The sequence below is a fragment of the Megalops cyprinoides genome, chromosome 23 (genome assembly GCF_013368585.1).
Source record: "Megalops cyprinoides isolate fMegCyp1 chromosome 23, fMegCyp1.pri, whole genome shotgun sequence".
In the NCBI taxonomy this organism is placed as follows: domain Eukaryota; kingdom Metazoa; phylum Chordata; class Actinopteri; order Elopiformes; family Megalopidae; genus Megalops; species Megalops cyprinoides.
The window spans coordinates 2,761,763-2,776,970 of record NC_050605.1 but is presented as its reverse complement, the minus strand read 5'-3'; the positions used below and the strand labels follow the sequence as shown (position 1 = coordinate 2,776,970).

Below are 15,208 nucleotides of genomic sequence, written 5' to 3'. Positions count from 1 at the left end.
GCTTCTTTAGTTTAGCCAAGTTTGGGGCAACTGAACCGTGGAGAGTTGTGATTGAGAAAATGCCGATCCCAGACAGGCGAACTGAGGAAGCTGGATAAGAGGACAGCTTTTATTTTCATCGCTCCCAGTCATACTTGGGGACACAGTCAAATTTACTTGGATTATTTTTTAAAGACTCATCTTGTCTTGTGGACAAAGGAGCTGACAATGCGTCTTGGAAAAGATCAACGAAGTTAGCTAGCTACGTGCTAGTAACCAATCTGACCGCAAATTATTCATGGAGTGAGGAGCAACGTTGGAGAATCATGAGCACAGGTTAGCTAGCGAACACTAGTTTTCTTAACGGACAGTGTATTGATTTGGGTATTTGCATTGCTGATTAAACAGATTTAGCTATACACATCTGCACGTTTAGCTTGTGCTGCCAAGCTTAATATAAACGCGCGTGAACTCATACAAACCTTAATCTATAATTTCTCTTGCAGTTTTCTACAGTAGCTCGCTGTGTTGTTTTTTTTTTTTTTTTATAGAATTGCTTTTGCGAGTTGGTATCTTAAAAGGGTAATAATGTCATCAGAGAATATCAGAACACTGGTGTGGTTAACTTGATGAATTGCATAAAGGATGCGAACAGTTGTTTACTGCCTTAAAAAGCTGCATTGAGTTGTGGAATTCTGAACAAAGGCGAACTTGCATGGGAATCGCTCAAAGGCATTGGATGTCCGACACATGTTCAGACAGATGTAATTGTTTTGCTTTCTTGACGTGATACTACAGTAAGATCGTTATTTTACCGTATACTCTGATTAATGTCAGTGTACTTTATTTGCTAGTACGTTCACCGATTCGTAGTAATTCGCATAATTATTAACCAAGAAGCCAGCAAAACGAAGTGAGAATTTGTGGTGTGTCCCTGACTAATTTAATTAATGAAGATGGTTTGAAATGGGTAGTGAGTTAATTCACATTAATGGTAATTTACATTTTTTCAGGGCATATTTGTTTATGAAGTTATCAAAAACAAAGAAAGCTTTAGTCCGCATTGCTTCGAATGGTAGCTGGTGGCCTCGACTTAATGTGTGGTAAGTCTTAACCGTGACGGCTATGTAACTATTCAAAACTAGTATGAGATAAATGGCTGGCAAAATTTACTTGAACATTCACTCAATGACCACACTCGTGGTGGCCCCGAGGTATGCCAGTGGCGCCGATAGAAATCTAGTAGGGCAGAAAATGTGGCTTCCAGCTATTCCTTTGTGCTTCGATACGGCTAAAATTAAGACACCGGTCACCGCTTGCTTTCTTTTTCGAGTGCAGCGAATGAATTGTTGGCAGGAGACATACGGGGGCGTAAAACTACATGCAGTCCAATTGTCGTCAGGTATAAAGCTGGAGGTACTAAATGACAGGAAGAATGTAATTTTGTCCAGCATTTTATTCCGGAAGAATTTGTCTGTCTGCTTTAAAATGCAGAAACTTTTCCCGGCCTGAATTTGCTTTATTTGATTTGCAAATATTTCAAAGAATGGAAGAGACCGTCTCAGACCACCTTTCAGCACTACTTTTAGACTGCAGTAAAACTGTTTTACGTTGGGTGGAAAAGTAATAACAACCAGGAGAATGTGTCAGAAAACATTGTACTGTCCTTGTGAAGTTTGCCTTCGGTCTTACAGCTTTGCGTTGAATAATCATTTAACTATAATGCAGGAACGTTACACAATGTTCGTCTTAATGCTCCAATACTTGTTGCTTGAGAGTTCATTAGCTCGTTGACAGGACCGCGTGCCTACGTATGCGTACACATACACACATTGTTGCTGCAGAGTCAACGAGACTTTGATGCATCCCATCAACGCATCAATGGGTTTTAGTTGAACACATTTCCGCTGACCAGAACAGCTCTACACGAGCGTAGTGTTATTTTAATTATATTTAGTGTTAACTTGGACCCACTCTTCTTGCAGCATTCACATAGGGAGGGCTCCTCCACTGAGTCTACACAAGTTAGTGTCTGGTCTTTTGTTGCCTGTATAATTAACCCACATCAGGAATGCAATTCAGTTTAACTCCTATTCGGACATCAGTGGTAATGTGATTCACAGTAAAGAATGAGAAATGCCAGCTTTTACAGAATTCTATTTCTCAGCTGTGAAGTAGTGTTTGTATTCTCTGCAATGATGTTACATTATTACATTATTGGCATTTAGCAGACACTCTTATCCAGAACATCTTACATAGGTTACACTTTTTTACAGTGTTATCCATTTGCAGTTGGATAGATGCTGAGGCAATTGTGGGTTAAATACAACAGCAGTGCACCGGTGGGGAATCAATCCAACAACCTTTCGGTCATGAGTCCTGCTCCTTAACCCCTATGCTACTCATGCTGCCCGTGTAGAGTAATGCAGAGTGCTCTGATTCCCTGCTGTGATGTAGAGTGCTCTGATTATATGCAATGAAATGGAATGCTCTGATTTTATGTCTTGTCCATTTCAAAATATGTTTTGAGATAGCTGTCATAATAACATTAAATGCAAGTGCCCTTAAAATCAGTGCAATATCATCTGTTCAATAAGAACTATACGAATCAATTCCTCTGTAAGACACCATGTTCTTTTAATGTTTCTTAGAAAATAAGGGTGAAGCAAATGGGACACAACAGGAATGTCATCCATTTTCAGGATTCATGCAAAGAAAGTGTGCTGTCCCCATAGAGGTGGCTCAAGTGTGTCTGTTCTGTGCCTATGATCTCTTCTTGCCTTTATTCTTTTTTTTATATGTACTTATGTCAACGTGTTCTTGGGAAGGTGTTTTTCCAAACTTGTTTTAAAACTTGCACCATAAAACTCTGGCAGTGTAAGTGTGCATTACATGTCTGCCATTCAAGTACTTTCCAGTTTTGTCAGGCATAGTCTAGACTTCTGATTGTTTACTTTATGTCCATTAGACCTGGCTGCTATTAAACCCTGTGTGTAAACTGAATATAAAAAAGCTAACTGAAAAAACAATGTGTCTGGATTTTCTCAAGGATACAAATCCTTGAGTCCTTGAAAAGGATACAGATCCCTGTTCCTTTGGGTCCTTTTCTATGTCCATTCTTGTGGGTCCTATTGGTGGAGTCTATTATTGAGCCACATCCTCCTCTGTAAGCAATGGCCTCATTATTTAAATCTGGTTGTTGTCTCAGTAACTGTGCAGTAGAGTTTTCCCTGCTCTCTGCCATTGGATTCATTTGCTTGTTTGAACATTGCAGAAGATTCAGTTGCAAGGCACTGGAGAATAATCATGCCATCGCCACGTGATATATCGTGAGAAAGCTCCAAGGTTTTTAGTGAAACTGAGTAACATTGTTCATCAGTGGTCAGTACCATTTATTCATTATGCATTGTTCATAAATTGGTAGACATTGGTAAGTGATGTGGACAGTAAGCTAAAGAAAGCTGTCTAACGGGCACTTGTATGATATGATCTGTGTAAAAATAGAGTATTTTTTTTCTGTATGTCAGTGTGCATGGCTCATGTTGTAGCTGCTTTTTTTATTGAAGCACAGCACACCTGTTCTTTTTTATGACATTTATCTTTCTGTCAATACAGGTGTGAAGAAGCCACCGGTGGCCCCAAAACCAAAGCTTGGTCAGCCTCAGAAGGCATTGCCTCCGCCAGTCGCCCCAAAACCAGACATCATCCTTTCCCACCATTCTCTGACAGCACTGAAAAAGGCCAAACCAGTTGTTGCCCCCAAGCCTTGCCTTCCGAAATCCACCTCTGCTCCTGAATCCACATCTGTCACTCTTAACAGTGCACCCCAAATGTATACACAGGAGAGGAGTAGTAGCTTGGAAAATCTGGGCCTGCTCAACTCTAGAAATGGAATGTGCACAGAGCTCAGCAAATCAGACAGCAATTACATCATATCAACCTGTACCTGCAGCCAGGACAGCTGTCCACAGTGTGAGCACACAAGGAACTGTAAAACGACTGAAATTGTGCTCGAGCCACTGGGGGAATGTCTGGAAACGTGTCAGAACAGCAGGACAGAGGGGTCCAGGTTGCAAATCTCTCCTGTTCCAACAATTCAAACTAAAGCAGGAAGTGACTCTAATGAAATGGGGAGTGAGAAGGGTCAGGTGATCAACTGCAACTTTCTGGAGCAAAAGCTCAAAGATGTTTGGGCCCAGGCCATGTCTACTAATAAGTACCACCTAAATCACAGACCACAAGAGAACCCCTCTTTGCAGAATGGCAAGGCAGAGATGCTGGGTCAGAACTTGAACCCAGTTGGAGATATTGAAAGCTCTGGCAGGAAGCAGTCACTTCCGGAAAGATCACAGAGTGATGAGGCAAATGGTAACATCTCTCTGGCCAGTATCGATCAACCTCTGGACGACCCTGGAGTTACTAGCAGCTGTACCAGCTCCACAGAAAGTAGCAGAGAGTGCAGAAAATCTGGGGGATTAGATTATGAGGGCCAGGTACCTGCTGCTCCCAGGAAGCCCCTCCCAATTCCCACCCCACGGAAGTCTAAGAAAGCAGTTCTTGTGAGGCAGGATGGCGTGGAGGAAGTGACGCGAGAGGAAGCCTCTGAAACAGCTGAGGAAGAGACTGGGAGGTTATCACTTGTGAAGAGCAGTCTGTTTCTCTCTTCCAAAGTGTTTGTCCACACACAGAGTGTCTCATACTCTAGGAACTCTGCGACTGACCAGGAAGTTTTCCCATCCTCCCAGAATCTAGAGGATGCTGAAGATGAGTTAAGACCACCAATGCCTCCTCCACGGCAGACATCTCTAATACCTGACCTTGGCCGGACACCTGTCACAACTACTGACAAGCTTCCACAGGAGGTGAAGAGTGAAGAGATCAGATTTGATATGCGTGCTATTTCTGAAATGGAAAACTCTTTAGTGGAAGAGGAGGATGAGGAGGGAGGCTATGGCAACTTTGCCCGTTACCCTGTCACAAGAAGTCTGCCCAAACGGATCAAGCTCAGCTGCAACCCTCAGCTCACTGTGGCTGCCAAAGCAGCCTCATCAGAGGAGAGGTCACCGAAGGTGGCCCCAAAAAAGCCACAGAGGCACAGCTTGCCAGTTTCAGGGCTCCTGAAGAAGGAGCTTTCTGAGGAGAATAGAGGTTGCAAGAGGGACCTACTGTTGGCTCAGGTGGAGGAATGTCAGCCTGCAGAGGACGATGGCAATACCTTGAATGAGAACAATGAGTCAATGAAGGAGCTCCCAGCAACCCCGGTGGAAAAACCATCATGGAGGTTTCCTCGCGCTATTGTGCCATTCTGTGGAAAGCAAGCATCTAGACATGGCAGTACCGGTGATACCCACAGCAAACCACCTGGGTCGAAGCCAGGAAAGCAGAGGGCTAAATCCCTTTCCACAGTCGACTTGGAGCAGGCGGATGGCCAGAAGAGGAACTCCTTCCGGAAGCTTCTGGAGCTCAAGCTCTCCATGAAAATGCTACCCAGGCTGCTGGCCAAAGGCAGCCAATCTCTGGACTGCACCTCCGTGGAACCAGAACCATATCTAGATGGGCATTGGACCAGAGCGGATCCGAACAGTGCTGCTGTCCAAAACCAACAGGGACCAGTACCCAACAGGCAGAATAAGTTTCCCGTCAGCACCCCACCTGATAAAGGTGTACCATCACCACTGATTGGCTCCGATCAGAGCGCAGATGGGGGGGAGGTCTTTACAGGAGTGGAATCTACTGCAGAATATGAGAATGTTCCACTCTATGAGGAAATACCAGAGTACATGAATCTGCCTTTCCTAAATGCCACAGGGGTGATGCCCCACCATTCAGCCTATCTGGGCTGGCAGAACTCCTCCAGCGTGGAGGACGGGGATGGGGGTGTCTACGAGGAGCAGCAGCCTTATGAGGCTCATGGGAAATACATCCCCTGTGAACAGCAGCGAGGGGTACACAAGAGGTAATGGCCTTTATTATAAATCGTTTTCATTTTCATTAGCCCATTGCATGTGACTAAGTGTCTGTCTGTGGCCATAGCCTATTAACAAGCAACTCTTTCAGCCAATAGTAATGTATGCTTGGTGCACAGGTGTAGGAGCTCATTTTAGATGTATGACAAGGTTTGAAGAGGCGTGTGTATTTGCAGTACACCTCTCAGAGAGGGCACTAATCTGACTGAAACTGGCGCCTGGGGTTTCTCAGCCTGTTGTCATGATGACATTCACACTGCATGTGGGGAGTGCGAAGATGAAGGAATGAATTTCAGTTTCCCAGGGCAGGTGCGGGGGAAGGATGGAGACAGAGAATGAGGGAGGAGAGAGGAGGGAAGTTTGGGAGTGCTTACTGTAAACTAATGAGAGCGTGGGAGGCATTTCTTAGAACAGTACTTAACTCAGTGCATTGTAAGGAGTTAATGGCAGCTGTGGAAATGGAAAGCATGTTACTTAGGGTTTTTTCTTGTTTTCTTTTGAGTGTTTTTTGACCATGTTGTGTTAATTTCTTCACCAGTTCTCTTGAAGTACAAAGAATGTTAGGTTGTGTTGTTGTCTCTGGGTAAAAGAAGATAAAAGCAGATGTCTGGCTGATGTCTGCTCCTGCATCTCCATGGTTTCAGGTTTGTGTAATGAGACAGGGATTTCCAGCTGAAGTTACCACAAGTTCTTACTAAATACAGGTAAATTAATCATACCAAGATCACGATGAAACTGGAGTTAAAAATCCACTTCAGCAAGTCAATGAGCAATTATGCATTAAACCCAGAACTAGTGTCACATAACAGTAGGGCTGCCTCCTAATAGTCGACCAAGAACACGCTTACCAGAACTCCGAAAAATCGCGTGGATACATCATTCTTTCGTGGAGTTATACCCGAGAAGCGGTTTTTGATCAAGGAAAGTAAATTCACTCAAGCGGTATTTTTTTTTTTTTTTTTTTTTTTTTTTTTTGAATGACTATTGTGTCTGTTGTGTCTATTGTTTCATGTGTCATAGTCATAATCGTTTGACAGAATAATTAATACTTTAATACATCCTGAAGTTTGCCATGTCAGAGTTTCTCAGTTTAGAAGCAAGTCAGGTTTAACTGTTAGGAGCCATTGTCGGGACGATTGTAACAGTTGTTTCTTTCGTCCCTCTACAATAACAACTATACTTATTACATTATTATACCAAAGTCATTCCACATTTGTACAACATATCAACTGGTATTGATAGAACACACACGTGAGTTGTTGATCACGACAAAAATTAGTGTCTGTCTGTAACGTTATCTTTTAAAATGACGTTTATCTGAAAAGTGTTATTTTTGTCCCGGCTCTCCCCTAAGTAGCCTAACGTTATTATCCCTTTTCGCGCGCTGCGTTATGGTTTCATTCGTTATTAAGCTTCTCATAGTTTTCAGTTAGCATTTGCTATATTTTTTACGTTAAATCACTGTTTCCTCAAAGCTAAAATTTTTCCAATATAGTGTTCTAATCGCACCGGTTTTAGCATATGTGCTAAACGGCTGATCACACCGGTGTGACTGTACGCGCGAAATGGTTATTCCATTATGCTAAACAATTAATGGCCTAATTAACATTAACGAATTGCAAAGTTAAGGCTATATGCATCTATGCATCTAAATAAATATAGCTATTGTCATATGCGCTATTAGGCTTATCCAAGTGTTCGTGGGGACTGGGGAAGCTAAATTACCTCGCTTACTGCATGTTTAACTTCGTGTTCTGTTTCATGTTTATCTATCATTTGTTTTATAAGTTGTTGTGTTGGTGTTACAAGTTCATAAGTTGTATTATGTTATACTGTGTTGAAATAATTAACAAAATGTTCAGTCTCCTTGCTAGTTGTTCCGACACATTCAGAATCATTACGCTTTTGCCGTTAGCATTGTCATTAACAGGTGGCTGGCTTTGTGCGTGCGCTTGTAAAATTTATATTCTAAAGGCTCATTATTACGGTTTTGTATTTCTCTGTAACGTAGCACAGTGTTAACAATGTTACTTATAACATTCTTCCTCAGCCCTGGAACTCAAACCATTTTCTGATGTCCCAAAAATATACATTTAAATAATTAAATTAAGGTCATAAACGTGCGACTATTAGTCGACTAGGAAAATCTTTGGTCGGGGGCAGCCTTACATAACAGTGTAGTGTAACAGTGTACTGTACACAAGAGATTACACTTAATTCCTGGTACATGCTTAATACCTCCAACCAATGAATGAATGTGGTGTGCAATTTCAGGATTTCACATGTGGTCCCTTTAGCCTTCAAAAACCTGATTATGTATATGTAGCACTCTAGAAAGAATACAGTATTATCTACAGCAAGCGGCTACGAATTTTTACTATTGAGACATGAAGTAATGCTGCATGTGCATAACCCAGGACTAAACTGTAACTGGCACTCTGGAATTGTACAGAATTTGACCATTTATCCAGGAAAGCTCTAGTCCTTTTTTTTAGTGTTTCATATTTGCAACACAGATTTACTAAGCAAAGTTAATGGACAAACTGTGATTGCAGAGGCTCAGGCTGCCTCGGGAATGTTCTCGAATCTTGGGCCGGTCCTGCTGCGTTTGGGCCCAAACCCTGTGCTCGGCTGCAGCGGTGCGATGGTGGTGAGGAATCGGGCTGAGGAGAGTGGGCTGATGAAAGGGCCATTCATTGCACTTTCAGCCGGACCTTTTTCCTGAGGGTTATTTTCAGTGGCCACGGCAGGAAATGTTTCAATAACCCAGAGCTGATGAATTTGAAATGGGAAGAGAAACCCTCCCCTTGTAAACTGCTCAGGGGGTTGACTCTCCCTTTTTGTCTCTCTCTTTCTCTCCCTTTTTCTCACCCTCTCTCTTTTTCTCTCTGTCCCTCTCTCCCTCTCTGGTCCTCCCTGCATGCGAGTGTGCCAAACCACTCTGTCGTGGTTTTAGTGTGAGGGAGGGCACCCCGCTCTCCAGCAGTCTGCCTCTGCTCCACTTCGCCACAGACTCTCAGAACACATGACAGACACCAGCCCTTACATCAACGGCTGAACACTTCATTTCTTTCAGAGTGAGCGGCTCACTGCGCTTTTTTTCTTAGGGGAGCCATGGATATTTCTCTGAGCAGCTTGACCTCACTCACAGTTACCAATGAACACAGATTTCATTCAACAGAACACAGACACACAACATAATGGAATTCGAGCTTTAAATGAATTGAAATGACAAAAAAGCCCTAACCCTAAAAATTAAAGCAACCCTAAAGAGAAAGTAGAATCATAGAGTAAACCATGGATTCCAGAAGCTATCCAGGACCAGCAAATGCGGTCAAAATTCTAACCTGTTCTAAGTAGCAAGTTGAGACTGAAATTCTTGTAAATTCTGTTCACCCTGTACTATATTGAAAACACTACAACAACACATTATTTGATGTTTTACCTTGTAAATTTAATTGTTTTTTAAAAATATACACTCATTTCAAATCTGATGACTGCAAAACGATCCAAAAAAGTTGGGACAGTTGAGTGTTTACCACTGTGTAACATCACCATTTCTTTTAATAACACTTATTACGCGTTTGGGCACTGAACACACCAGCTGGTTAAGTTCAGCAAGCGGGATTTTCCCCCATTATTCCATTATGCAGGTCTTCAGCTGCGCAATTGTACAGGGCCTTCGTTGCTGTATCGGAGACAGGTCATGACTGCAGGCAGGCCAGTCTAGCACCCGCACTCTCTGCTTACGCAGCCATGCACTTGTAATCCAGGCAGAATGTGGTTTGGCGTTGTCCTGCTGGAAAATGCAGGGGCGTCCCTGGAGAAGACGACATCTGGATGGCAGCATATGTTGCTCCAAAATTTGTATATATCTTTTTGCATTAATGGTGCCCTCACAGATGTGCAAGTTACCCATGCCATGGGCACTGACACATCCCCATACCATGACAGATGCTGGCTTTTGGACCTGGAGCTGATAACAGCTTGGATGGTCCTTTTCCTCTTTGGCCTGGAGAACACAACGGCTGTTTTGTTCAAAAACTACCACAAAACATGCTTCCACTGTGCTACTGTCCATCTCAGATGAGACCGAGCCCAGAGAAGTCGGCGGTGCTTCTGAACAGTGTTGATGTATGGCTTCTACTTTGCATAGTAAAGCCTTAACTTGCATCTGTAGATGCAGCGGCAAGTGGTGTTGACTGACAAAGGTTTACCGAAGTATTCGTGAGCCGATGTCATGATATCCATTACAGACACATGACAATTTTTAAGATGGTGATGTATGGGATCACGCGCATTCAGAAGTGGTTTTCAGCCTTGCCCTTTACGCACTTTGACCAGATTTCTTGAATCTTTTAATTGTATTGTGCACTGTAGAGGGTGAAATGCCCAAAATCCTACCAATTTGTCTTTGGAGAACATTGTTCTCAAAGTGCTGGATTATTCGTTGACGCTTCAGTTGGCAAATTGGCAAGCAGCGACCCATCCTTGCTCTTGAAGGACTAGGCCTTTCTTGGAGGCTCCTTATATACTATATCACATGATTGCCTCATCTATTTAAGATCACCTGTTTCACATCACCTTGTTATTTCAACTTGTCACATCTTTATTAGTCCTAAATTGCCCCGTCTCAACTTTTTTGGAACGTGTTGCAGGCATAAATTTCTGAATAAACGTATATCTTCAAAAAACAATGAAGTTGATAAGGTAAAACATGAAATACCTTGTCTTTATACTGTTTTGTTTTGTTCTCAGCTGAGATGGACTGCATAGTGCTGCAACATGTGTCTTTTGGTTTAATTAAAGGCATTAATCTGTTATCCTACAGTATTGTTATTTGTATTGTTATTTGTTAGTGACAAAAAACATTTTCCAAAAGGTTTGGTGTGTTTTATGCATGTTTGTAATCCCCAGGGGTTTGGTTGAACGAGGTCCTATCTATGCAGTTTTTGTTGCATAATAACAGCTTGTGACAATTTTTCTCATCATGGATAAATTATAGATCTTCATAAATGCTCATAATAATCCGAGATCGGCGATCGCAGGCTACTTTCCCATCACTGTGACGTTCACTGCTGTGAGTGAGAGGGATGTCAGGCGCCCAAGATGAGGTGGTATATATTTCCACATTTTAACAGTGCAAATATAAAATATAGAAAATATTATTATTAAATAATAAAGTAAAATTTGCAGTTTGCCTTTATTGATAGCCTACATTTAGCAAAAAAAAAAAGAATATCTGAATACCAAAATTGAAAACCAACCGAACGAACGAATATCTGAATAGTTGAATATTCGGGTCCAGCCATAATATATATATATATATATATATATATATATATATATATATATATGCTACCTGCGTACTACACCCCATTCCAACAAGATTCTTAAAACAGCTGCTACCTGAAATTGGCACTTTGTTATTAAATCTCATCAATGCCTCCCTTACGTTTGGACATGTACCTCAGTCCTTCAAGTTAGCAGTCATCAAGCCTATTTTGAAGAAGCCCACTCTAGACCCGAATGACCTGTTGAACTACAAGACCATCTCAAATCTCCCATTCTTTTCAAAAATCTGAGAAAAAGTTGTAACAAAGCAACTTTGCTCCTTTTTACAGTTCAATAATATTCTGGAAGTCTTTCAGTCTGGGTTTAGACCACATAACAGCACAGAAACCGCTCTCCTAAAAGTAATTAATGACCTACTTCTTTCCTCTGACAATGGCTGTATCTCCCTACTTGTGCTCCTGGACCTAAGGGCAGCCTTCGATACCATCGATCATCTTATTCTATTAGACCGACTTGAGAACCTAATTGGCATAAGTGGAAAGGCTCTTTTCTGGTTCAGGTCTTATCTTTCAGAGCGACATCACTTTGTCTTCATTAAAAATAAGTCTTCCAAACTCTGCAAAGTAAGACATGGAATACCACAAGGATCCGTGCTTGGACCTTTGCTCTTTTCGTTATACATTGTCCCTCTTGGAAATATCATTCGTAAACATGGCATTAATTTCCACTGCTATGCAGATGATACCCAATTATACATATCGGCCAAACCTAATGTCTCCTTGGAAATAACAATCATGGAAGCCTGCCTCAAAGACATAAAGACATGGATGGCCCATAATTTCCTCTTTCTAAATTCGGACAAAACAGAAATATTGGTTATCAGCCCAAAGTCTATCAGGAGCAAACTCACCAATATTAAATTAAATCTTGATGGTGTCTCACTGGCCTCAAGTGCAACCATCAAAAACCTTGGTGTCATGATTGATCCTGAGCTCTCATTTGACACACATATAAAAAACACCTCCAGGACTGCTTTCTTTCCTCTGAGGAAAATTGCCAAAATCAGGAAAATTCTATCAATACACAACACTGAAAAACTAATCCACGCTTTTGTTACATCCAGATTGGACTACTGTAATGCCCTCTTGTCAGGATGTGCATATGCCTCCTTAAAGCCCCTTCAGTTGGTTCAAAATGCAGCTGCTCGTATTCTAACCAGAACAAAGCGCTTTGAGCACATCACCCCAGTATTAACCTCTCTCCATTGGCTACCTATCAAATACCGCATTGATTTCAAAATACTTCTCCTTACATTTAAAGCTTTAAATGGGCTTGCCCCTCCCTACCTTAAAGACCTTCTTCGCCCACATACTCCAAAACGAACTCTATGTTTCCAAAGCGCGGGACTTCTCATTGTTTCAAGAGTGGGTAAGAGTACTATAGGTGGTAGAGCCTTTTCATACCAAGCCCCTCTTTTGTGGAACAGTTAACCCACTGAAGTTTGGGCAGCAGACTCTCTCTCCGCCTTTAAGTCTAGGCTAAAAACTTATCTTTATTTCATATCCTTTAGTTGAGGGACACGGCACGGTACTGACATTGATCGTAGAGTCTCTGGTCTGGTCATTGCTTTCACTAAATCATGGGCTGGGTACTCTGTGTTCAGCTGATCCAGCTGAGCTGGTTTATAATTACTCTGTTGTTAATTACTGCTGTCTATCAAACTCAAATGTCTTAAAGTACATTGTACAACTCCCTAATTCTATCTGCCCACTGTTGGCAAGTAGCAGATGGACTCCCCCTCCGAGCCAGGTTCTGCTCAAGGTTTCTTCCTGTTAATTAGGGAGTTTTTCCTTGCCACTGTTGCCTTAGGCATGCTCTCAGAGGGTCTCAGGCCTGGGAACAATGTAAAGCTGCTTGTGACAACAAGAGACCTCTTCTGCTGCCACAAAAAATGTGTAAACAAACCTATTTGCCAGCTTGTCCTTTCATATGTAGTGTAGTGTTGGTGTTATGGGGTGTGTCAGACCACTTTCACATCAAGTTCATTTGGAAGTGATGAATGGCAGGAACACATGTGTTATGGCAGGAAAAACACATCTCATATATATTTGCCATTCCATGCTGTGTTACTGATAGTCATCCACAGAGTGATCAGAGAGGGTATAGGGATTGCTGGTATCCTTGAGGCCATAATGGACTGCCTGAAGAGTGGTCTCTGTCTGATTGCTCTAATTCACATCCAGGTGTGATTCACAAGCTTCACATACAGCTGTTTATGTGACAACTGCAATTTCCTTCCTTTCCCTTAATTGATGAACCGTGACACGTTTCAAGGCACTGTAACACTTAGTTAATTTCTCTGTATTATTCAAATAGACGTGCAGTTCCATTCGTTAACAGCTGTATATGTTGTTAGTTAGAACGTAAAGTGAAATGTAAGCTTATGGTACATTTTACAGTGTCTACATGTTTTGTAGTGGTACTCTGTAATAATGCACCTTTCATGTGATAGAATTAGAAAAAAGTCACTTAGACATACAGGCTATAATTAAATAATAACAATAATCAAAACTAAAAAAGTGCATTTCCTGAAGAAAATGCTGAGTGTGATTGCGACCCGGCAGCGAAACCGTGCTAACGTATATAAGACGATCGCTAGGATGTTGCTAGGTGGTTGCTAGGGCGTGGTTAGGTGGTTACTAAAAAATGACAAAAACTGGAGAACGAGTGCAGGTATGGCTTAGCTGTATACAAGCACACCGATCGGGGGGTTACAGTTTGTTTGGGGTCGATATCTCGAAAACTGTGGGAGGAGAAGCAGGACAAAATTTGGTGGTGGAAGAAGAAGAAGAAGAAGAAGAAAACAATCAGATAACAATAGTTGCTTCGCATTGCAATCACACTAATTAATTTTGCTGTTTGCACATTAAGTTCTAGAACCATAATGTATGTAGTTGTCATGATGCATACAGTCAGTGCCCTGACTGAAAACTTGAAAGGCCCAACAATGCAGCTTGTGCATTTCAAGTACATTACATAACAATAATAACAGAAAGTATGAATTCTTACCAAATGATCTGCCTGCAGTTATTGTAATACATTGTCTTTTTAGGCTGCTTAAAGGCCAGTGTTTCTCTCCTTTTAAAATAGCCACTATGTGACACATGGCTGATAATATCAGTTAACAACAAAAAGGCTGATTAACTTGAAATTGAACTGTGACATGCCGTGCACAAGATAAAGTATATATCAAGATAATTATCCACAGGAAATGTTGTTTATTTGTGGGTAAGTGTATCATTGGGCACATGGGTGAGGTGTTTAATATGTATGCCCTATCGTCAGAGCCAGTGGGACGGTGACCCCTGAGGTCAGCATACATTATTTATGTATTTATAAAACTCTGTTATTATTTATGTGTTTCTTTTCAGTGGTATTTTTTTTTTCTTCAAAGTAGTATATGTATTCTATTTTGGTGTCCATTTCTTGTTTTTATTCATTGTTCAGCTTTTGCAATGTGTACAGTGCAAGCATATCACGTGGTGTAGACATTCCAGTGGAAAAGTGAGAGGATTCAGACCCCCCCTGAGGAGGCTAAGAGAAAGAATATGCATGAGCTGTCCCTGTTCCTCGAGCTTTTAGCAAGCAGCTTTTGTGGAGGGCTGTGCAGGTCCAAATGGGGACAACAAAAACCTCCTATGTACCCTCATCCTGAACACGTCAGATGAAAGGGCTTCTCTGAATAACTGCAGCTGAAGAGCTGTCTTAAGTGGTTGGTGTGGTTATGTTTAGCGGCCTGCATCTTGTTTGGCTTCAGTCATTTTCTTTCATGGCTGTGGAAGGTGGCAGTTTTGTGACACCCCGCTGCTCCATTTTCCCTGCTCCGTGTGAACGCCGGCCCTGACATGAACCCGTCGGTTTGCAACACGAACCGATTGGCTGGGAGTTGCAAGACAATGAGCTGACAT

General features: G+C 41.9%; 1 protein-coding gene across 1 annotated transcript in view; it reads left to right on the top strand.

Moving 5' to 3' along the window:
* Positions 1–38: 38 nt before the first annotated feature.
* The window catches only part of fgd6 (FYVE, RhoGEF and PH domain containing 6), a 41,025-nt gene continuing 25,855 nt past the window's right edge, over positions 39–15,208 (top strand). The window contains exons 1-2 of the mRNA XM_036517848.1: positions 39–315; positions 3,595–5,935. Of these exons, the coding sequence (XP_036373741.1) occupies positions 306–315; positions 3,595–5,935 (2,351 nt within the window). The 5' untranslated portion in view covers positions 39–305. The remainder of the gene's footprint in view (positions 316–3,594; positions 5,936–15,208) is intronic.